General features: G+C 38.0%; 1 protein-coding gene across 1 annotated transcript; it reads right to left on the bottom strand.

Moving 5' to 3' along the window:
* Positions 1-15,701: 15,701 nt before the first annotated feature.
* Positions 15,702-16,777, bottom strand: LOC103600605 (putative olfactory receptor 2B3). Its single transcript, XM_008584892.1, has one exon. The coding sequence runs from the start codon at positions 16,717-16,719 to the stop codon at positions 15,781-15,783; it is 939 nt and encodes a 312-aa protein (XP_008583114.1). The 5' UTR covers positions 16,720-16,777; the 3' UTR covers positions 15,702-15,780.
* Between the last annotated feature and the right edge of the window lie 9,058 nt (positions 16,778-25,835).

Below are 25,835 nucleotides of genomic sequence, written 5' to 3'. Positions count from 1 at the left end.
GGTCTATTTCTCCCCTTAGATCCAGTAACAGTTGCTTTATATATCTGGGTACTCAATGTTAGGTGCATATATATTTATGATTGTCATATCTTCTTGCTGCATTGATCCTTTTATCATTGTATAATATCCTTTTTGTCTCTCTTTGTAGTCTTGGTTTGAAGTCTATTTTATCTGATGTAATTATGGCAACTCCTGCTCATTTTTGATTTCCATTTGCATGACGTCTTTTTCTATCCCTTCACTGTTAGTCTGTGTGTGTCTTTATTGGTGAAGTGAGTTTCTTGCAGGCAGCATATAGTGGATCTACTTTTTAAATCCATTCAGCTAGCCTGTGTCTTCTAAGTTGGAAATTTAGTCCATACACATTCAACATTTTATTGTAAGGTATTGCCTTATTCTTGCCATTTTATTAATTTGTTTATTAATTTGTGGTTGTTTTATATTTCTTACATTCCTTTCTTTGTCTTTTATTGTTTATATTTGTTGGGGTTTTTTTTGGTGGCAATAAAATACATTTTCTTTCTCTTTCTCATTTGTGTATCTGTTTTACTATAGTTCTTATTCTTTTTTGTGTGTTTATGGTGACCTATATCTCTCTTTTGATTCCAGATTTAAGGCTTGCTTCAGGATTTGTTGAAGGCCAGTCTTCTGGTGGTGAATTCCTGCCGTTTTTGTTTGTCTGGGAAAGATATTATTTTTCCTTTGTGTATGAAGGAAAGTTTTGCTGGATATAGTGTTCTTAGTTGGCAGATTTTTTCTTTTAGCACTTGGTGTATGTCATCCCACTCGCTCTTGACCTGAAGGGTTTCTGTTGAGAAGTCTGCTGTTAACCTGATGGGGATTTCCTTACAGGTAATTTGATGCTTTTCTCTTGCTGATTTTAGAATTCTTTCTTTGTCTTCATCTTTTGATATTTTGACTAGAATGTGTCTCAGGGAGGTCCTTTTTGGGTTGAATTTGTTTGGGGATCTTTGAGTTCTTGGATCTGTAAGACTGTTTCTCATTATTTTAGAAGTTTTCAGCTATTATTTTATTAAATAGTCTTTTAATGCCTTTTCCTTTCTCTTCCCCTTCCCGTATTCCTGTAATACATATATTTGCATGTGTAAGGTTGTCAGAAAGATTTCACAGTTCTTCTTCATTCTTTTAATTCTTTTTTCTCTTTCTTTGGTCCAACCGTTTTAATTCAAAATGGCTGTTTTCTAGTTAGGAGATTGTTTCTTCTGCTTGTTCTAGCCAGCTGTTTATGCTCTCAGTTATATTTTTAACTTCTTTGAAGGAATTCTTTAGTTCCAGGATTTCTGCTTGATATTTTTTTTATTGCTTGCATCTCTTTGTTGAATTTCTCATACATGTCCTCTAATTACTTTTTTGACTTCTTTGTGATTTCTATTTTTTCATCCATCAGTTTGAGTGTTTTTAGTATTACCCTTTGGGATTCCACCTTATACAATTCATCTATTTCCTGTTGTGTGGGGTCTGGTTTGGAGAATTGTATTCTTCTTTTGGAGGAGTCAAGCTTCCTTGTTTTTTCATATTTCTCATATCTCTGCATTGACATCTTGGCATCTGGTGGTATAGTCATTTCTTTTAATTGTTGGAGTGGCTTTTGAAGGGAGAGACTCTTTCCTGTAGAAATTTTCTATATTGTCAGTTGGGGTGGGATTTTTAAGTTAAATCTTGTTGAGTGAGATAGTGCAGCCTTTGTGTGACTTCTTCAACTGTTTTCAATCTTAAAGTTGTCTGTGGGTGCCTTTGTGGCCTAGGTGGAGGGGCCCTTAGCAGTTTGTTGTAAGGGTGGGTTTCTTGTTTGGGTGGGTGATCCACTATTAGTCAGTGGGTAGATGTATACTGCAGCAACAGTTCCTCATAGGCCTGTAGAAAGCCACTGGCTCAGCTGTTGAGCCTGGAGCAAGCCTGTGTAGATGCTGCAGGACCCAGTGGCTTCCTACATGGGTGCTATAAGGAGAAAAAGCTGCTACCCAAGGAGCTGTTGGTTTGGAAGTAGGTGTATACAGCTGTTGCTGAGCCTGGCAGCTCTGAAGGTTGCTGTCTGATCAGCTGTTGAGTCTGATGCAAGCTTGTAAGGATGCAGCTGAGACTGACAACTCTGAAAAGGTCTGCTGTGGGGCACTAGAGACCCTACCCGGTCTGCTGTCAGTCTGGGAGCAGATATATACGAGGCAACAGGTCCTGGGAGGTCTGCAAATGGTCCCTGGCTCAGCTGTTGAGCCTGGAGCAGCCCTGTGTGAATGATGCAGGACCCAGAAGCTCTATGGAGGTGTCCTGTAGGAAGGAAAAGCTGCTACCCAATCACCGTCGAGCCCAATATGATCCTGCAAGGGTACAGCTGAGCCCAGCATCACTATAGAGGCCTGACTTGGGGAGGGTGTGCTGTGTGCATTCAGATGCTGGGGTCTTGGTCCTTCTGTCTGTCCTAGGCTCCAGGCAGCCTGAGCCTCGACCCCACCAGCATTGACATAAGCACTGTAGAATGCAGGTAGTGCTTCCAGAAAAAGGAACTAAGGCTCACTGGGTCTGGCACAGAGGTCTTTGCTCTAAAGAGCTAAGACTGTGGCCCTACCAGCACCTGTGCAAGCACTTGGAGGGTTGCAGGGGTAGGTGGGGTTCCTGCCAAGGTAGCTGTGTGCCATGTGGGCACCCTTGGGCCCAACCCCCACAGGCTGTGCAAGGCAGGCTGTGAATGTGTGGAACCTCAGCACTCCAGCTGATTTTCCACTCAGCCAGTCTGCCTGCTTACCTGGTGGGAGGGATGCTAAGTGAGTTCAGACACTGGTGTTTCAGTCACTCTCTCTGTCCTAGGCTCCAGGCAACCTGTACTCCAACCCTGCCAGCACCCAACTGTAGAATGCAGGCTGTGCCTCTCAAGAAGGGGACTCAGGCTCGCTGGGTCCAGCATCAGGGTATAGGCTCCAAATAGCTGGGGTTGTGACCCTGCTGGTGTCTGTGTGAGCATGTGGAGGGTCCCAGTGGGACTCAGGGTTGCTGCCAAGTTGGCTGTGGACCATGCAGTCACCCATGTGCTCAGCCCCCACTGGCTGTGCAAGGCAGGCTGTGAATGTGAGGAACTGCTGCACTTTAGCAGATTTCCTGCTCAGCAGGTCAGCCTGCCCAGGGGGGAGCTAGTGTTGAGTAAGTTCAGAAGTGGGTCTGAGAATGACTGCGGGACCCCAGGTGGGGAGCTCTGGCATTTGTGGTGGTGGTGGTGGAAATAGCTGGGGTCTCTTCCAGGTTGCCTTCTCTCTGTCTGATTCCTGGCCGGTCCCTGTGGTGGGGCTGAGACTGGATGACCTCTTCTGCTCTCTGTGGTGCTGTTGCCTTTTTCTGCACTTTACAAGAATCTCCTTGCTTTTCTGGAGCTCTGCACTGTGTTTCCTCAGGTTCCAGTCAAAATATATTTGTTTGTCTGGTGTTTTGGTCTAACTTTTTTCCTATTATTTTGTTAAGTAAGCTTTTGGTGCCTTTTCTCTTCTCTTTCTCTTCCAGAACTCCCATCATATGGGTGTTTGAACACTTAAAGTTATCTACAGATCTCGTAGATTTTCTTCATTTCTTTTTCTTCTTCTTCTTCTTCTTCTTCTTCTTCTTCTTTTTTTTTTTTGTGTGTGTCTGATTGGGAGTTTCAAAAGCCTATCTTTAAATTCAGAAGTTCTTTCTTGTTCTTGATCTAGCCTGTTGCTTAAGCTCTCAGTTGCATTTTTCATTTCTGTTAATGTATTCTTCGGTTCTAAGATTTTTGCTTGGTTCTTTTTTATAATATCTATCTCTTTGTTGAATTTCTTCTCCAGATCATGAATTGTTTTCCTGACCTTGCTGTATTGTCTATCTGCATTTTCTTACATCTCACTGAATTTCTTTAAGATTATTATTTGGAATTCCCTTTCAGGAATTTCATAGATTTTGTTTTCTCTGGGATTTGTTTTTGGAGAATATTGTATTCATTTGTGGGTGTTGGGCTTCCTTGTTTTTTCATGTTTCTAATATCCCTACATTGATGACTGGGCATCTAGTGGAACAGTTTCTTCTTCAAATTCTCTGGAGTAGCTTTTGAAGGGAGAGGATCTTTCTTGCAGATGTGTTCTATAGTGTCAGTTGGGCAAGGTGTTTTGGGTTTGGTTCCAAGTGAGTACAGTAGTGTAGTCTCCATGTGATTTCTTCCACTGTTTTTCTCATCAGATCCATCTGTGAGTGCCTCTGTGACCTAGGTGCTGGAGTGCTTGGCAACCGCTTGCTGGAGTGGGCTATACTCGGTTGAGTTACTAGGGTCATGGATGAAGTCTTGGTCTTTGGGGAAAAGCTTTGGGTTGCTCTTCACCTCCTCACCTAGAACTGGTAACTCTGGGCAGGCTCACTGATGTCCCAGTCAGGATCCTGTGCTGGAGTGGGTGATGCTGGGTGGGGTCACTGGGGCTTTGGGCTGGGCTGTTTACCCCCAAAACAGGTGCTGGAGCCCTCTGTAACTCCTTGGCTGGAGTTGGTGACCCTAAGTGGGTTGCTGCCATGATCTAGGACTCCTGACAGTGATTCTGACATGCACTGAAGCACCTCAGCTGAAGGTGGCAACATTGAGTGAGGTTCCTGGGGTCATCTGTAGGACTTATAGCCCCGCAAGAGAGATGCTGGGGCACTCTGTAGCACCCCAGCTTGAGCTGGCCTCTCTGGGCAACGTCACTAGTGTACTTGATGGTACCCTGCACTCAAAAGAGAGATGCTGTGGCTCTCTGTGGCTCTGCTGTTGGGGTGGGCCACTCTGGGTGAGATGACCATGGCTGTGGATGGACTCCCTCACTCCAGAGATGGACACTGGGTTGCTCTGCAGCTCCTCAGCTGAAGTGGGCTGCCCTGGACAATGTGGCTGTGGGCAGACCTCTGTGCCACCAAGGGAGATCTTGGTTTCCATGCAGCTCCTCAGCTGGAGTGGACCACCCCATATAAGATTATTGGGGTTGTAGGCAGGCACCTGTGCCCCCAAAAGGGATGCTGGGTCACTCTGCAGCACTCCAGCTGGGATGGTTGGCCCTGAGTGGGCTCACTAGAGCTACAGATGGGACTCTTTGCCCCTGGGAGGGGTTCATGGGTGCTCCACTGAAGAGAGCAGGGCCACTTGCAGTGGCTGAAGATCCTGATTGGTCAAATCCTTGTCACCAGAAAGGATGAGTACTGGCTCCCTGTGTCCTGGGGTGGCCTGTGAACTGTTATGGACTGCTGGTTCCCAAGGATACAGGCTGCCACGTTGGCTCTGGTGGCAGAGTTATGGTGTGATAAGGGGCCTTAGGGTTGTGGAGATGGTGGGGCTATTGGGCCACAGAACGAAATGCTCTTGGATATTAGCTCTGATCTCATAATGGCAACATCCTGCAGCAGTCTGGGACCCGCGGAATTGGGAAGCTCAGCATGAGCTTCAGGGTACTGCATATATAATTAATCCCTCTCTCAATTAAAGCAGTTGTGTGGGCTCCCTGCAGCTCCCCACACTGGGCTCATGGCCGCATTGGCAACTTGGCTCCCTGGAGCTTGAATTGCAGACATCTGCAGTGCAAGTGGGGACCATTTGGGATTCCCTATGCCTACTATTTTTCCTGCAATAAAGAATTTCCTCTGGCTCTGAGCGTATCTTGGATAGGCACTTCACTTGTCTTTTTTTTTTTTTTTAATTTTTTTTGAATCAAAATTGATTATACAAATTTTGGGGGTTCAACATTGAGATATGTTGATCAAATCAATATTACTAGTATATATATTGTTACAAATCATCATTATTATTTATTCCCCTTGTCCAATTCCTCCCCATCTCCCTTTTCCTCCCTACTCCTGCCTCTAATCACCCTCGATTTCTTCTCACCCTCTGAAAGAATAATGGTTACTCTGTTGATTTGTTGCCCAAATGATCTGTCCAATGCTGAGGTGTGATCACGTCCCCCAACATTATCATGGAGCGGATGCCTCTTCCATCACTCTGAAATGGGCTCTGTGGAGGGAGACATCCTTCTACTTTCTTTATCTCTGCTGGTGACTCTCCTTGTGTTAATGCACTCCAGTGGCTGGAGGACCATCCGTGTGGTGGTTGTGGCATCTAGCTGCCTTTGCGGCTGCCATGGTTATTGTGGTGGCTGTGGTGGGCCACCCACATGGAGGAGATGTTTATGTTATGCTCCTTGGTGCTGGCAGTGTGCCTAGTTGTGGAGAGTGCCCGATCCCCAGCTCTATATGCCAGGCCCCTAAGTGGGTCCGGAGGCACTGACATGGTGTGCTTGGTTGTGAGAGGGGGGGTCTGGTCCCCTTCTCCATGCCCCAGGTCCCTGGTCAGGCCCTGAGGCACTGGCACAGTGAGCCTGGTTGTGGGAGAGGGGTCCAGTCCCCTTCTCCATGCCCCGGGTCCCCAGGCAGGTCACTTGTCTTTCTGTGCTATACTGTTGTGAGTTTCTGAACCTCAGGGAATCTTCCTCACTCTTTTGTTAAATTCTGGTATTTTCTTCAAGAAACTCTATCCATTTGTTGTTTTGGACTTTCTTTGCATCACACATGAGAGGTGAGCACCTCTAGTCACCCATCTTAAACCACTGAGAGAACTTCTTAATGTGCTCATTTGCTCTCCTTATAAATACTCCAGAGCCACTCGATAACCCATTAATCCATTAACCCATTAATCCTTAAATAGATAAATCCATTCATGAAGGCATAGTCCTCACAATTCAATCACCTGTTAAGTGCCCCATCTTTCAAATAACATATTGGAAATTAAGTTTCAACATGAGCTTTGGAGGGGACAAACATTCAATGCACAGCAAGGCTAAATCAAGAGGCTTCCTTGATATTTGGCTTCTGGTTGTGTCCTTCCAAGGGGAATCATCAGCTGAGGATTAGAGAGTGATTGAGTAGCTAATCTGGAATATGTTCCCCTAGTTCTCTCTCAGGTGGAACACATGAGGCTACCTGTGTTGCTCTACCTACAGCCACATCTCCTGGAGGTAGCCATGTGCATGAAGATACTCTCTGATTTCCAATACCACTTCCTCCCTTTGCTACATCAGGTCTTGGATTGATAACGGACTCTACACTGTTGCTAGCTTCAGGGTAGTGCACATGTAACATACCAATAGAAATCCCTTATTGGTGTTCCTAAGTCCTTTCCACAACCTTGTAAATACTTCCTTTTCTAAACTTCCCTTAATATGTCTGTGCCACCTAATTTTTTGCTGGATCCATAGCTGACATAACTTCCTATTACAAACAGATTAAGGGCATTTCCTACTTTAGGAATTTTTTTTTTTCCTTTTTGTCTTTTTTCGTGACCGGCAACGGATCGCAACCCTCAGTGTCGCACCCGTACCGGACCAGGACCAGCAATGGGATCGCAACCCTCGGTGTTGCGCCCGCACCTCGCTCAGCCAGTGAGCGGCCGGTCTGTATGTGGGATCCGAACCCTCGGTGAGAGTGCTGCCGCACTCCCAAGCGGCACACTATAGCAGTGCGCCACCTGGCCGGCCGTACTTTAGGACTTTTGAATTAGCTTTCTCTATATAACATTATTTCTTAATTTTCAGCAAAAAGCTTGAAGTTATATTCATATTTCTTTTACTTTGTAAGTCTCTTCTAGGAGGCAAATTTGATGACAACAGTAACTTAACAAAATACAATGGAACCATCTTGTACATATCATCATATCACTTGATTTTTACATCCACCGTCCTTACTGCCCCCTCTCCTTTTCATTTCAGAGGTATTGGCAAATTAATAATGGAAGTTTTTTTTGTTTGTTTTTTGATTTTTGTTTTTTTTAAACACATCTCTTTCTTATTTACTTTCACTGTATTCCATAAATTTTGGTATGTTGTGTTTCTGTTTTAATTCTTCTCAAATTATTTGCTAATTTCTCTTGTGATTTTTTCTTGAGCCATTTATTATTTAGAAATGTGTTTAATTTCTACATTCTTGTGTATTTCACAATTTTCTTCTGATGATTTCTAGTTTTACTTTACTGTGGTTAGAGGACATAATTTATATGATTTTAAGTATTTCAAATTTATTACGACTTGTCTTATGGCATAACTTATGGTTGTTCCTATAGAATACACCAAGAAATAGGTATAGTCTGCTATTGCTGGGTGGAGTGTTTCTATAGACATCTATTAGGTCTAGTTTGTTTATAATGTTCACATCTTCTACTTCCTTGCTGGCATTCTGTCTAGTTGTTTATTCATTATTGAAAGTGGAATGTTGAAGTTGAACTATTATTGTAGAAATGCCTATTGCTTCGGGCCGGCCCGGTGGCGCACTGGATAGTGCGCCGCTTGGGAAGTGCGGCGGCGCTCCCGCCCGAGGGTTCGGATCCCACATACGGACTGGTTCCCGCTCGCTGGCTGAGCGAGGCGCGGGAGCAACACCGAGGGTTGCAATCCCATTGCAGGTCCCCGGTCCAGTACGGGGGCAACACTGAGGGTTGCGATCCGTTGCCGGACACGGAAAAAAGACAAAAAAAAAAAAGAAAAAAAGAAAGAAATGCCTATTGCTTCAATCAATTCTGTTGGTCTTTGCTTCATGTAATTAGATTTTTTTAAAAATATGGCTATATAATCTATGGATTAAAAACACCAGTAGAGCTTGATGGGCTTAAATTGGTCATATCTGGGATGGTTAATCATCAAAATAAAGGAATATAGCAATAAAAAAATAGGAATTTATGAGTATATATTGATATAAATAAATAAAAATATAAATAAGTAAATAAAAATGAGGAAAAATAAAATTCTTTGTTATTATAGACTGTCAACTAATAAATATGGGAAGCATAATGGAGTTAGAGAATTATTAATATATGCTAAATTTAGTGGGTGAAAGTTTAATCAGGATTAAGATATTTACATAATTTCAGGCTCTCTCTCCATAAATTACTTATTGATTTATAAAGTAAAAATCACACCTTCACATCACAGAGACCTGGGGAACACCACCTTAGCCAAATTATTGAAGTTAACAGAATCAATTTTAAGACATACTATCCTCATGTACCTTTCTTTTCTTTCTTTTTTTTTTTTTTTTTACCGGTAAGGGGTTCGCAACCCTGGGCACGGTGCAGTCCTCACCACGCTCAGCCAGTGAGTGCAGGGGCCATCCCTATATAGGATCCGAACCCGCAACCTCGGCACTACCGGTGCCGCATTCTCCCGAGTGAGCCATGGGGTTGGCCCCTCATGTGCCTTTCTAAATGATATATTGTGATTGGCTCCTGCATGGGGAAACCATAAAGGGCATTTTGGAAATAATTGGCAAGATTGAATATGAACTGTGGATTAGATAATAGTATAATATAAGTGTAATATATCCTGGTTTTGATAGCTGTACTGGTTATGTAAGAGAATGTCCTCTTCTTATGAAGTACACACTGATGTGTGCAGTGATAAATAATTTAAAAAATACAGATATGTGAAAATTATATCTATGTATTATATAAGAGGGCACTTCAAAAAGTTCATGGAAAAAACGTATTATCTTTTAATTCTGTTTTCCACAAAATTTTAAAAGGACTCTTGTATATATGAAAATTAAGCAAAATGTAAATAAATGGTGGCACTGGATAAAGGGTATATAGAGTTCTTGTATTACTCTTGCAACTTAAAAAATTGCATTAAAACACATTGTAGATATTAATTATATTAAATTATGTCAAAATAAAAAGGTAAAAATAAAAATAAAACACTCGTAGTCAAGATATTTTCTGCCAGATCAAGGCCTTAGCACATGCTGTCTTGTTTCTTCTGCTTTGAATGCTTTTTCTCTGTGATATCCACCTAATTTATTTCTACTCCACTTACAGATCTGAACCTAAATGACACTTCCTCAGAAGAGCATTCCTTGCCCCCCTTCTAGTTTAAATTAATCATTCTTCCATTTTATTCACAAAGTGTTGTCATTTTTACTTCATAGCACTTACTACAACTTGTAATTACATGTTTATTATTATTATTTGTTTTAAATAAATTCTATAAATTCCATGAGAGGAGAAATTGTGCCTGTCTTATTCACCAGTGAATACCCACAATTAGCAAAATCCATGTATATTATAGGTGACAAATATTAGGCAAATAAATAAACATAACATCTCTGTTTCTGGATGTGCACTTATCTTAGGGGGGCTGACAAATTTTAGGTGTCTCAGCTTAAGGTGGTGTGTGATAATAATTTAGACATGGGTAATATAAAAATATTTTAGAATATTGATAGTGATTTAAAATTGAGGACTAAAATTCTCCTATATTTGTTATTTGAGTAATTAATGCCCCCTGTTTATGAATATTTATAAAATTATTTTGCAAGCAGACTTTGAGAAATTGTTGAAGGCAACTTAAAATTAGCTGCCAAATTTATAATTACATTAGTCTAGTAGTTATTTCACTATTAATAATTTTTTATTTCAAATCAAATTAAAATTTAGGTTATTTGGCTTTAAGATAGTATCTTATTTAAGAAAGGAACTAAATAAATACCAATGGGAAACTCTTTAAGGTGAAATAGATTTACAGCATCAGTTTTATATAGACTTTTTCCTGATACTTGAGAAATTCTATGGTGCAACTTTAAAATGCAGAAAAACGTGAAGGCTAGAATAAAAATTTTCTGGTGTCTTACCACTTACCACAAGTTGATGAACTTATTTCAGTACTTTTCTACACATATAGGAATATATATAATTACGGTCATATTCTAAGAATAGATTTATTTCCTGACCTTCTCCCCACCCACCCCACTTAACAGTGAATACTCTTCCATAATATTATTTTTTAAAAGAAATAGCCAATTAACATATGTTATTAAACAAGCCTAAAATCATAGTGGCTTGAACAGACAAAGATTTCATTTTTGCTCATGTTTCAAGTCCACTGGATGTCACTAGGGACTCTTTTCCATGTCATTCTCCATTGGGGATCAAAACTGATGGAGTAGAACTACCCAATGTTTTCTAGATTGTTGTGATAAAAGGACATAAAAGCTGCAAAACACACACTGGCCCTTAAAATTTTTTCTCAAGGGCCGGTCCGGTGGCGCACTGGAGAGTGCGCCACTTGGGAGCGCGGCGGCGCTCCCGCCGAGGGTTCGGATCCCATGTGGAGACCGTTCCCGCTCACTGGCTGAGCGCGGTGCGGGTGCAACACCGAGGGTTGCGATCCCGTTGCCGGTCCCCGGTATGGGCACGACACCGAGGGTTGCGATCCCATTACCGGTCAGTAAAAAAGACAAAGGAAAAAAAAAATTTTTTTTCTCAAAGTTTGACAATCACTGTAATTCACACTTATTGGCCAAAGCTAGTTACAGTCACAGTTTTAGTTCAATGGTAGACGACACCGAGGCACACTGGCCCTTAAAATTTTTTCTCAAGGGCCGGTCCGGTGGCGCACTGGAGAGTGCGCCACTTGGGAGCGCGGCGGCGCTCCCGCCGAGGGTTCGGATCCCATGTGGAGACCGTTCCCGCTCACTGGCTGAGCGCGGTGCGGGTGCAACACCGAGGGTTGCGATCCCGTTGCCGGTCCCCGGTATGGGCACGACACCGAGGGTTGCGATCCCATTACCGGTCAGTAAAAAAGACAAAGGAAAAAAAAAATTTTTTTTCTCAAAGTTTGACAATCACTGTAATTCACACTTATTGGCCAAAGCTAGTTACAGTCACAGTTTTAGTTCAATGGTAGAGCAAAGTATAATCCTACCATACGCCAAGAAGGAACAAAAAAACCCCCAAATATTTGTGGACAGCCTTAAAGACTACCACAGTCTGCCCTTATAGTCACAGAGAGATTAAGTTTAGTGCTCTTAAACACAAAGTACATCTGTCGCCTTCTGAAAGGAGACAAGAAAAAATTTCCAGCTAGTTACAACATCATGCTCAAAGTTCAGGATCTCTGCTTAATGCCCCCTAATCTCTTCATTAGGTCTGTACTTGAATTCTCCTGGCTCAGAAACATGTGAACTAAAAAGACAAGTTGTCTGTCTTCCACACTTTCAAACTTTAATAGATTGAACTGGAAGAAGATGACCAATATAAATGCTCCCATTCAGAAAAAGAACATTTAGAGATAAACATAAATCACAGGTTCCTAGAAATTCTGAACACCACTGGGCAGTTATAATCAGGAGTTTCAGCTGTGGGTTCAGAAATGTTCCCATATTCCATTCATTAGAAATAGCTCCTGCAGCCATTACTCTTCATAACCCTTGGGTTCTACACTTTCAGAGATCCATCATTTTCATTGTCCTCAACAGCCGTATTTGCAGAGGGCAATAGAGAATACATAAGATTTTTCAGCTTTCTTTCTACTTAAAGAAATTTGGGAGTCCAAGGGTTATTCAAAGTCTTAAAGAGTCAGAAGCTTCTTTAATCCAGATTCAGAATTTATTTAATATATAACTCTTTCTAAAACATAGTCAGCTTCTTATCTATTTGATCTTAGTTTACTCTGTGTTCCAATGGCCAAATCCACAATTCTTATCAAGACATGATTTTTGGTCTACATGATTATAGGTTTCTTGAGACTATCAGTCTTTGGTGGGATAGGCTTATTCTCTTTTCAATTTTCCCTTATTCTCTTTTCCTTGAACTATTGATTTCAACAAAGAGAATGTATTATGTGCTATCTTAATCCACTCGTAAAGTTTAATAACAGGTGCGTTGGCTACAATCTTAAATCAATTCTTATCACTAGAGATTACACTTTAATTTGCCTTTGTTGCTCAAAGAATGTCCTCAATTTTATATGCTGTGATCTAAACTGGAGAAAGTTTTTTTTTCCTTTTACAACCCGTCAAATGCCTGAGTTTCTGGACTCTCACTATTTTCTTTTATTTTCACTTGAAAAAAAATTTTTTTCCTGAGTTTGTCCTTTTTGTAAAACCTTGTCAAATGTATCCAGAAATTAAAAATACATGCTGTTTTCCAAACCCTTCGTCTACACTTATAATAACTGGGTTCACCATCTGCCTTCTAAATTATTGCAGGTGATAGTTTACCAAATATTTCCTTACTTTATAACGTAGGTCACTATAGTTCCAATATTTAATGTCATATCCTTATCATCTGCTATGTGACCTTTATGCCACATTTTAATTTCTTAACAGAACTCCACTACTGTTACCAATTTCTATAATCAGTTAGGATAAGCAATTATAATTTAGTAATAAAAGCCTCGAAAATCTCAGTGATTTTAATAATAAATATTAATTTCTCATTCATGCTACTTGTCTATCAAAGGTTGGAATTCTCTATACTGTCCTTAATCTTGGATTCAAGATTACTGGAAGCCCTCCCTGGAACATTGTTTTGATTGGCAGAGGGAAAGAGAGCATGGCAGAGTGTATATTAGATCACAATCCTACCATCTACCTAGAAGAAAAAAAGAAATCAAATATTTATGAACATCCCTAATCTAACCCATAAAAAAATACGACTTTCAAAGTACTCAAGGAAATAAAAAAATAGGAACTTGATCATATTTCTGTTTGTAAAATTGGCAGATGTCTCAAAAGATGAAAACCCCAGAGTTTGCAAAAGCACATGAAGCAAACACTGGGAGTGTGGAACGCTACAAAATTTCTGTAGTGCAATTTGGTAATATCTATTAACTCTTAGGTCTTCTAAGAATTCATAATTTGAGCCAGTAATACCATTTCTAAGAATATAAACTGACATTTAGACACAGATTCATATGTGTTAAATTCTTTGTAGTGGTATTTATAATAGAACAAAAAGGAATGCAAATATTCAACAATAGAAAAATGGTTAAATGCATTTTAGTATACCTGCATGAGGAAGTTCAATTTGCATCTATTTAAATTATGTTTTAAATTCTGGAATATCCTCAGAATATAATGTGCATGAAGAACAAATTATAAATTTCATTAATCGTGAATTAGCAGAAGTGCATAAAGTTAGGTTGAGTGATAAATAATGTAGGTCTGAGACAAAGATGATGGTGTTAAGACTGTGAAGATGGGAAGAAAGGGAAGATAGGAGATTCAAAAGGGGAATGATTGGGCCGAGCCCGTGGCGCACTCGGGAGAGGGCGGTGCTCCCGCCGCGGGTTCAGATCCTATATAGGGATGACCGGTGCGCTCACAGCGCTCACTGGCTGAGCGCGGTGCCGCCGGTCTCAAAAAGGACAAAAAAAACCAAAACAAAACAAAAAAAAAAACAAAAACAAAAGGGGAATGATTGACATTTCTTGGTGATAGTTTTAATATGGTAAATTATGGAGGAGATGGTATAAGATATGGTTCACAGTTTCTGATTTGTATATGAAAACAAAAGGCAAATTCACCCATTAAAATAATGAGCTTTAGGAGAGTGCTGAGTGGTGAAGTGAGAGCAGGCGTTCAGCACTGAGAGAATGTGTTGAGTTTGAAGTGCTTTCCATATACTCATCAAGAGATGGCAATGGTATATTACAAGTTTGGAAATTTAAAAAGACACTTGTACTAGAAATATATATACTTGTTTTTATCTGTTTTTAGTGTGTTGTAATTCTTATTACTTTTTTGAGAAAAACAACTTTTTAAACATGATATAAAAAGTCTCTCCCTTTTTTACTTATTTTGAAAAGTCACATTTAGTAAACACACTATTATTATATATGAGCCATATTCTGTTCTTATGTTTTTACTTATCTTCTACTGCTGATGCTACCTCTTGTGTTTAAATGATTCTGCCTTCCTTGACAGATAGCGTCCAAACATCTCCAGCCTTGTCTTGTATGTTTTTTGCAGTCTTTGTTTTAACCATACTAAATTACTTGTAATTTCTGAAATACTTTTTAAAAGCCCTTTCTCTGTTGCCTAAAATGTTGCTTTATCTATGTTCTTACATTACTAACTACAAAAAATCATTTAAGTGACTCAGTTTCTGGACCATTTTGTTCAGAAACTAGAAACTAACAAATGTAATTGCTTTTCCTTTGGTCTATTGCTATCTCAAAAACAATAAATGTTTATTCAATGACTCTCCAAATAAAGAGTGAATTAATTCAGATCAATATTAGAAAATATGATTCTCATGAACATTTCTATAAATAATTGGCTTTATAATTTAGAGGAGATTCCACATGCCCAGGGCAGAACTTGGGAAAAATAAGGAATTTGAAAAAAGGGGAAAAAAGGAGAAATGCTATCCATGGGGGAAATAAGGATAAATTGAAAATAGAATTGGAAATGAACCTCGACTGACATGTAAGGTTTCTAGAGCTAAATGTAGACACTCAGGTAGTTTAAAGCCAGCTAGATTTGAGCCGAACTACATACTTAGAATAGTTCTGGAAGGGTGCAAATGATAGATTTTATCAAGCGATCTGAAGGTATGAAATGATTGAGACTTGGATTCTGAATGGAAGAATTTTTGGCTTGGGATCACTGGTTATTTAATCTTAAAGAATGAAAATATCTAACAAAGGAGATACACAAGATGGTTCTAGAAAAATAGTACACAAGTGGGAGAGTAAAATATCCAAGTCTCCTGACTACTAAGACATTGATAGGAGGAAATTAGCATGACTTGGCCTCCAGGAACAAAGTGCATTGGGAAGCTTCCGAATAGAAAAGGAGTTTTTAACTTGGAAAACATATCTTATGATCTTAGCATTGCTTACTGAACAGAGGAAAAATTTTCTACCTGTCAGTAGAATTCAGTGAAATAATGGGAGCCTGGAAAATAGGAAAATCATGTCAAATCATCTTCAAGGATAAGGAAAGATTTAGAAGATTCTCATCACAATAGAATAGCTCTTATTTCTTTAAAAAAATTTTTGACATCATCCTCTTGAAGGCCTCCTTCATATCTTTATTTCTAAGGCTGTAGATGATGGGGTTCAACATAGGTGTTATGATCCCGTAGAATAGGGAAACCATCTTCCCCCAGTCCTTAGAGGTGGACAAAGGTGGCTGTAGATACATATAGATGGCTGTTCCAAAGAAGAGAGACACCACAACCATGTGGGATCCACATGTCCCAAAAGCTTTTTGCCGTCCTTCTGCTGACCTGATTTTCAATACTGCTTGAGCTATGAAGCCATAGGAGATGAGGATCAATGTCACTGGAATTAGCAGAATTAATACACTAAAGAAAAAGAGCTCAGCCTCAATAGGCTTTGTGTCAGCACATGACAACTTGAGAAGGGCAGGAACCTCGCAGAAAAAGTGGTCCATTTCCTGATGACCACAGCGTGGCATGTGAAGGGTCAAGGAAGACTGCAACACTGAGTTGCTGAAACCAGTGAGCCATGAGAAGGCTGCCATTTTTAGGCAGAACCAGCGATTCATGATGACTACGTAATGGAGGGGTCTGCAAATTGCCATAAATCTGTCAAAGGACATAACAGCAAGGAGGAGACACTCAGTGGCTCCTAGGGCCAGAAATATGATGAGTTGGGCCACGCAACCACCATAGCTGATAGTTTTTTTGTTGCGACAAATATTGACCAACATATGAGGGACTGTGCTTGTGGTATAACAGAGATCTAAGACGGAGAGATTGGTGAGAAAGAAATACATGGGTGTATGAAGTTTGGGATCCAGAATGCACACCATCATGATGGACACATTGCCAAAGATGGTCATTGTGTATGATATTAACATGGCTACAAAAAGGGGCATTTGTAGCCAGGGCCTATCTGAGAAGCCAAGTAGTATAAACTCTTTTGCAGAGCTCTCATTTCCCCAATTCATGATGACTCACTTATTTTTCACTCCTAAAAAATATAAGATAGGAAAGCAGTCAATAGATATTTATTGAATACTCTTATTGGAACTGATTTTAATTCAGATTAATTAAAATGAATAGCTCAGATCCAAATGTAATTTATAGTCAGTTAAATGAAGCCCTTGTCAAATAAAATGTTTTTATTTTGGGCCGGCCTGGTGGCACACTTGGTGGAGTGCGGCACTTGAGAGTGCGGCGGCGCTCCCGCCGAGGGTTCGGGTCCCATGTAGAGACCGGTCTGCTCACTGGTTGAGCACAGTGCGGGCGTGACACCACAGGTTGCGATCCCGTTGCCGGTCATGAAAAAAGACAAAAAGGAAAAAAAAAATATGCTTATTTTATGGCTAAAAAGTAGTTTCTCGGGCCGGCCCGGTGGTGCACTGCTACAGTGCGCCGCTTGGGAAGTGCGGCAGGCGCTCCTGCTGAGGGTTCGGATCCCACATACAGACCGGTTCCCGCTCACTGGCTGAGCGAGGCGTGGGAGCAACACCGAGGGTTGCGATCCCGTTGCCGGTCCCGGTCCGGTACGGGCGCGACACTGAGGGTTGCGATCCATTGCCGGACACGAAAAAAGACAAAAAAAAAGGAAAAAAAAAAAAAAGGTAGTTTCTCTGTTTTCAGTAGTTGTGTTTGAATTATTTTGCTAAGTAAATTTAAATAACAAGAATACAAAATTATATGCACAAAATATGGAAAATTGTAAGTTCTCAATACATTTCAATTTCGGTCCCTCTTCTTACCTCCTAACATATCTGAATAAGTATTTTAGTAATAAATCCTGGTTTTTAATCCAACTGTTTTAAATTCAGGCTGAATATGCTGAGTAATATAGAGGTTATACAAGTTACATCTAAATCTGCAATTGATCTAAAGAAATTCTGCTTGTTTTAGTAACATCATTATGTGATTTTTCTTTGAGTTGTATCTTTCTCCTAAATGACATGTGCATGTCCATTCCTACAAAGTTATAGTGGCTATTGGAGACTTCGATTCACTGTAATAAAATTTTGACTTATTTGTGATATACAAGTGATGACCATAGGTGTCATCTCCCCATCTGCAAACATTTTGATGAAAATAGTAAACCTGATAACTTAATCATTGTTTGACTAACATGTGACAGACTGTATTCAGTGCCTGAAATACATCATTTCTAATTCTCAAAATCCATACAACTAGGTATGATTTACATTTTATTGCTACTGTGATTTAGTGAAAACACATAATCTGCACACTCGGTAATAGTGAGGCCAAAACTCAAGTCCAGGATTTAAAGACCATATTTTATACCATATTTTCCCCCCAATATACAAATAGCTCAGTAAGAATAATTACATACAACAGTGGTTATAAATTAAAACAGTAAAAACATCAAAAATCACATATTCATGTTAATTTTCTTCAATCTGTTGAAGTTATCAGTACTTAGTTATATGACCTAAGTGCCCCTAAATTTCTTCAGTCTACTTTTCATGTTTAAATGCAATGTCATTGAGATGACCACACCATTTAAATTTACCAGCATAAAAATAGAGGACTGCTAGATAGACTTAAGAAAAAAGATAAAATAAGGATTGTCACACTTTAACACAGAATAAGATACCTTTTTCAGAGTCAAAAACACTGATATATCAGTGTGTTTTATACATATATGTTTTTATACATATAAAGTATAATTTGACAATAGAATGTCTACATGAGAATGAAGAGAAATGGCTGTAAGATTTTTAACTTCTTCCATTATATGTGTTTTTAATTTTTGCTTTTTAGCTACAGATACGTATTATTACTTTGTAAATAAAAGCAATACATCTTTGGTTGAAAAATACAAGAAAATATGAGATTAGGCTTTTTTGAGTGTTTATGTAAATTTTAAAACTGTTAAGTATGTTAGGTAATGCATATGTTAAAGAGCTTGATTTAGCCATTCCACAATGTTTACATATATCAAAACATCATGTTGTATTTCCGACCCCGTGGCTCATTCGGGAGAGTGAGGCACTGGAAGCGCCGAGGCCACGGGTTTGGATCCTATATAGGAATGGCCGGTGCGCTCACTAGCTGAGCGTGGTGCAGACAACACCGAGCCGAGGGCTGCGATCCCCTTACCAGTCAAACAAACAAACAAAAACATCATGTTGTATATCATAAGTATATACAGTTTTTACTAGTCAATAAAAAATCAAAAATTTTTTACAAAAAGTACTGCATACAAACATAAAAGATAAATGACAAGATGAAAAGACATACAGTACTTATGGCAAAATGGCTATTATATTAAGTTACAAAGAATTATTACTTAATAATGAGAAAAAGACCAAAAGTCCAATAAAAAATGAGCAATGGATATAAATAAGCAATTTGAGGAAGAAAAAAATATTAAATAACAGTGAAAATAGAAAAGACATGCAGCTTTCTCATCACTGAAGAAACACAAATTGAAACAACGAGGAAATATTACACGGTCTGTCCATTTGGTAATGTTAAAAATAATTACCTTTAAAAGCTAGCTGTTGAGAGCTCTGCCTCTGGATCTAGAATCTTTTATTTCTGAGCTGTGGGATCCTGGGCAAGTTTGTGAACATCCTTGTGCCACATTTTTTTAAATCTGTGAATTGATAAAAAGAGAGTTATTATGATGCTCAAATGAGACAATACATACACATCTGAACTTAGGACAGTGCCTGAAACATAGTAATCATCTAATAAACGTGAGCTAGTTATTGTAAGTAGCATAGTTACTAATAGTACCATTAATATCAGTCCTTAGTAATAATCATTAATAGTAACACTATATCATTATTTCAGATTATCTTGCATATGAGAAAACAGACAATTTACTATTTGTGGTCCCAGTTCTTATTATAATTATATAATATTATAATATGAAATGATTAAATGTATGAGGACACTTCAAAAAGTTTGTGGAAAAATGGAATTAAAAGATAATATATTTGGATACCCTTACAGGCTAGCAGCCAAAAAAACAAACAAAAAAAGATAATACAAATCCTTTCATCATTTTTTTGAAGACCCCTCATGTATGTTAGCTTTTTTTGTTTGTCTCGAGCATAATACCGAGAAAATAGTTTTCTAGGAAATGGAAGTAGAGATCTTGAGTTATCTGAAGGGCATGGGATATAAGAGGATTCTACTCAGCAGCTGTTTTGTGCTTCTGTTTTTCACATTCTTTACTCTTCTCCACATTTTATATGACACTGGTGCCAGCTCATCTACCAATTCCTCCCTCACATTATCAGAAAGTGAACTTACCACTTGAAAAGAACATGTTGATTCCACTGTCATTTTAAGTCTTTTCCCATTTATATTTCATATACAAATCAAAAAATCCTCCAATAACCACTGATTCTTTTTCTACTTAAAAAATATCCCAGTGACTCATTTTATGCACAGAGATATAATGAGCAAATGTTCATTCAAAAGGGTGAAAGGGTAACAAGGATTTTTTTGAATTACTGAAAATACTTGACATTTATTTCAAGGTTCCCAGGAAGCAAATTGGACACCCTGATTATTTAATGTGATACAACCCAGAGGCAGGGGTGTGGATGTGATGCGCATGAGAGACCCTTTCCACTCATGATAGCATAAGAAAAAAAAAGTTCTCTGTAGAAGACACCACTCACCGTTTTTCTAAGTGTCCAAGAGATATCCATGACTTTCTTTGTGCCATGTTTCAAAAGAAATCTGGTCCAAAGACAGGATGATAAATGCATTGACCTTTTGAGTTTTCACCCCTTGTGACATTCTTATTCAACTACCTTTAATCCACCGATCAAGAATGAAATTATCATGTGACCTGGACTGCATCAAGAACATATAATATGAGAAAAGTTCTTACGATGAAGTGAAAGTATATTATATTTTCTTCAGTCACTAGTACATTTTTGACCGACACAGGCTCTCCTTACCAGGTTCCTAGTAGATTTTTATAATGAGAAGCTAACTTTACAGATATCAGTGACATTGGTAGTGTCATAGAGAGAAGGCTGTGTCTTTAAAGAAAAACCAACCAACATTTATTAAAGGCCTATGATTCACAGTGCTGGGTCCTCTGTTCTAGCTCTTGGGATTCCAGAGTTCCTCCAGTTTAATTGGTCATCGTGTCCAGAGAGGCAATAAGTGAACTTTATTCCCATCTGCACTAGTAGCATAATACTGGCACATAGGTGGTTCACAAATTCAAAAACTAGGATAAAGATTAGCGTAATAAAAATAAACTGTAAAAAATGTTTGAAATTGTTTAGTTAGGAGAACATGAGGCTAAATAAACTTGTAGACCCAAATTCCTTTAAAATGGTTACCAAGTCCTCTGATAGTGCATATGGAAAAACAGTATTCTATTGTTCACTGATTTTTACAATGAATATTTTGTACTAAACCTGCCAGAGATCTGCAGGTTAAAAAATTATATCATACAGAGTGTACATAGAAATTAATCCACTGAAGTTTAAGGTTAACATTAATTCATGGGGACAGAACAAAAAGAAATGACATGGGATTGGAACAGGAATAGCTTTTGAAAATAAGTTGATTTGTGCAATTTGTAACTTAATAGGAGCTCACCTAAGATTTAAGCAAAATTTAAAAAATTTAATTAAATTCACATTCATCCTAGAAATAACCTCAAAAAAAAAAAAAAAAAAAAAAAAAAAAAAAAAAAAAAAAAAACCCAGTAAATACTGCAGAGGGGAGAATCTGATTTCCAGAGCTACTACATTATTAGATTCAAGTGTCCCATTTTCAACAAAAAAATGACAAGCATGTGAAGAAAAAGGAAGGTAGTGCCAATTGAAAGAAAAAAAAAATCAGCAGAAACTGTCCCTGAGAAAGACCTGATGGTGGATGTATTGGCCCTTTATTTCTGTGAGTTCTGCATCCATGGATTAAACCAAGTGTAGGTCACAAATATTTGGAAAAAACAAAAACTAATAAAAAGTAATACAACAACAAAAACTAATACAATTAAAAAACAATACAGTGTAACAACTACTTACACAGCATTTACATTGTATTTGGTACTATAAGTAATCTAGAGATAATTAAAAATATTTTGGAGGATGTGTGTGGGTTATATGTAAATATTGTGACATTTTATATGAGACTTGAATATCTGCACATTTTGGTATGGGGGAGGAAATAGCTCCTGAAACCAATTCCCTATGGATACTGAGGGACAACTGCATTTCTTTTCCCTTATTTTTCTTTTTGTGTATCATGTATTTTAACAAATTGTAAAATTGTATATGTACAATATGATAATTTCCTAAATTATAACTTAAAAAAACATTGTAACTGTATTACTTTGTTCTAAATAATATTTATGTATGAATTTTTATGTATGTATATTAAACCAACTGTTTAATATATGGTTTCTATACATATATACATACTTTCCCAGTTATTTTTCTGCTATTAAATATTTGCATTTTCTGAATTTGTCACTTTATATATATATACTATAGACCATTTAGAATAAAGTGCTTTCCATATTTGACCTTTAGATTATTTTTCAGAAATGGAGTTAGTAGAGTAAAATATATTACTATATGTAATACATATTCCTAATTAGTTTTCAAAGGAATATAACTGGTCATGCTTGGATTATAACAGCAAAGTAATCTTAGATAGAGATTATAGAAGAGAAACGTATACGCATAAATCCCACAAGATTTCATTGAAAAAAAAAGTCTCTCCTATTTTGGTTTTTATGTCATGCCAATTTTTTTTTAATTGATAGATAACATTATGTACAACATAATGTTTTGAAGTATGTATACATTGTGGAATGGTCAAGTATAGCCAATTAACAAAATGCATTACATCAAATAATTATCATTTTTGTGGTGAGAGCACATAACTTCCACTCTCTTTACATTTTTTTGAGAATACATTTTATCTCATTAACTGTAGTCATCTTGTTGTACCATAGATCTCTTGAAATTTATTCTTCCTACCTACGTGTTATTACGTATTCTTTGACCAACATCTCCCCATCCTTCCTCCCCTCCAAGCACTTCAGCCTCTGGTAACCACCATCCTACTCTGTTTCTGTGAGATCAACTTTTTTAGATTCCATGTACCAATGAGATCGTGTGGGATTTGTCATTCCGTGCCTGGCTTATTTCACCTAGCATAATATCCTCCAAGTTCATCCCTGTTGTCACAGATGGCAGGATTTTATTCTTTTCTAAAAAAAGTTTTACATTTACTTGGACATATTTGTGGAGTAGTGTGTGATTTTGATACACGCACATGCTGCACAATGATTCGCTTAGGGTAGACGGCATAGTGCGGTACCCGTTCGTCCATCAGTTCTCTTCCCTCCTACTCCCCCTCCCTTCCCGGCCTCTAGTAACCATTATTCTGCTCTCTACTTCTATGAAAACCACTTTTTCTTTCTTTTTAGATTCTACACATGAGTGATATCATGCAGTATTTGTCTTTCCATACCTGACTTACTTCACATACCAGTTCCATCCATGTTGCTGCAAATGACAGGATATATATTTTTTATATAGCTGAATAGTATTCCATTGTGTATATATACTACAGTTTTTTAAAAAATCCCCTCATCCACTGATGGACGTTTAGTTTGATTCCATCTCTTGGCTATTGTGAATAGTGTTGGGATGAACATGGAGTGTGGGTATCTTTTAGATATATTGACTTCATTTCCTTTGGTTGTATACCCAAAAGTGAAATGGTTGGGTCATAAAGTAGATCTATTTTTAGTTCTCTGAGGAACCTCCATACTCTTTTACACAGTGGCTGTACCAATTCACATTCCCATCAACAATGCAGGAGAGTTCCATTTCCTCCACATCCTTGCTAGCATTTATTTTTTTCTGTTTTGTTGGTAGTAGCCATTCTAACTAGAGTGAGATGATATTTCATTGTGGTTTTAATGTGCATTTACCTGATGATTAGTAATTTTGAGGATTTCTTTCATGTGCTTGTTGGTCATTTGTATGTCTTTTAAGAAATGTCTGTTCAGGTCCTTTGCCCATTTTTTAATTGGGTTATTTATATTTTTGCTGAGTTGTGTGTGTTCCTTATATATTCTGGATATTAGCTCCTTCTTTGATGAGTAATTTATGAACACTTTATCCCTTCTGTGGGTTGTCTTTTTACTTTGTTCATAGTGTCCCTTGCTGTGCAGAAGCTTTTTAGTTTGATGTGGTCCTATTTGTCCATTTTTGCTTTAGTGGCCTGTGCCTTTGTATTGTTGCTCAGAAAAGCACTGCTCACCCAATTTCATGTAGGATTTCCCCTATGTTTTCTTTTAGTAGTTTCATAGTTTCAGGTCTTAAATTTTGGCGTTTAATCCATTTTCAGTTGATTTTTGTGTCTGTTGAGAGATAGGGATCTAGTTTCAATCTTCTGCATGTAGATTTCCAGTTTTCCAAGCACCATTTATTGAAGAGACTGAGCTTTCCCCAGAGTATGGTTTTGGCACCTTTGTTGAAAATTAGTTGGTTGTAAGTGTGTGGTTTTAATGTGCATTTCCCTGATGATTAGTGATTTTGAGCATTTTTTTGTGTGCTTGTTGGTCATTTGTATGTCTTCTTTTAAGAAATTCTGTTCAGATCCTTTACCCATTTTTTAACTGGGTTATTCTCTATTCCCTCTATTCTTTTCCATTGTCTATTTGTCTGTTTTAATGCCAGCACCGTGCTGTTTTTGTTACTATAGCTTTATGATATATTTGAAGCCAAGAAGTGTGATACCTCCAACTTTGTTCGTTTTGTTCAAGATTGCTTTAGCTACACCTGATCTTTTGTGGTTCCATACAAATTTTTTTTCTCATTCTGAGAAGAGTGTCATTGGTAATTTGACAGGGATTGTGCTGAATGTGTAGATTGCTTTGGGTAATATGGACATTTTAATGATGTTAATTCTTCAAACCCATGAACATGAGATCTCTCTCCAATTATTTTTGTCTTCTTCAAGTTTTTTCACCAGTGTATTATAGTTTTCATTGTAGAGGTCATTCACCTCATTGGTTTAATTTACCCCTATGATTTTTTCTTTTATTTGGCTGAATAGTATTCCATTGTGTATACATACCACATTTTGCTGTTTTTTAAAAACTTTCTTAATTGATAAATTATAATTGTACATATGTATGGGGTACAATCTGATATTTTAATACATATATTTTATGTTGTATAATAAATAAATTAGGGTATTTGGTGTATACATCGTCTCATACATTTATCATTTCTTCATGGTGAGAACATTCAAAAGCCTCTCTTTTTATCTATTTTGCAATGTGCAATACCTTACTATTAACCCTTGTAACCCTACTGTTCAATAGAACACCATAATTTATTTCTCCTATCTAATTGTAACTTTGTACCCATTGACCAACTTCTCCCCATCCTCCCCTCTACCCTATGTATCCCTTCCTAGTTCCTAGTAACCACTGTTATACTCTCTGCTTCTGTAATATCAACTCTCTATCTCTTTTTTAGATTCTACACATGAGTGAGATCATGTTGTATTTGTCTTTTTGTGTCAGGCTTATTTCACTTAACATGATATTCTCCAGGTCCATCCACATTTGTTGCAAATGACAGGATCTCATTCTTTTATATGAATGAATAGTATTCCATTGTATATATACCATATTTTCTTTATCTATTTGTCTGTTCTTGGATACTTGGGTTGATTCTATATGTTGGCTATTGTAAATATGAGGGTGCAGATATCTCTTCCACATACTGATTACATTTCCTTTGAATATATACCCAGTAGTGAGATATCTGGGTCATATGGTAGTTCTATTTTTAATTTTTTGAGGAAACTATATGCTGTTTTGCATAGTGGCTGTACTAATTTACAGTCCTACTGGCAGTGTGTGAGTGTTCTCTTTTTTCCACATCCTTGTCAACACTTGTTTTCTTTTTGATAATAGCCATTCTGAATAAAGTGAGGTGGTTCCTCATTGTGGTTTGATTCACATGTACCAGATAATTAGTGATGTTGAGCATTTTTAAAAATTGATCTGTTGGCCATTTGAATGTCTTCTCTACAGAAATGTTGATTCAGCTCATTT

The sequence above is a fragment of the Galeopterus variegatus genome, unplaced genomic scaffold, assembly GCF_000696425.1.
Source record: "Galeopterus variegatus unplaced genomic scaffold, G_variegatus-3.0.2 Scaffold3400, whole genome shotgun sequence".
In the NCBI taxonomy this organism is placed as follows: Eukaryota; Metazoa; Chordata; class Mammalia; order Dermoptera; family Cynocephalidae; genus Galeopterus; species Galeopterus variegatus.
This window is presented reverse-complemented; position numbering and strand designations above follow the sequence as displayed.

Excerpts from the sequence above, each read along its gene's own strand:
- LOC103600605 (XM_008584892.1), bottom strand. The coding sequence starts at position 16,719 with ATGAATTGGGGAAATGAGAGCTCTGCAAAAGAGTTTATACTACTTGGC.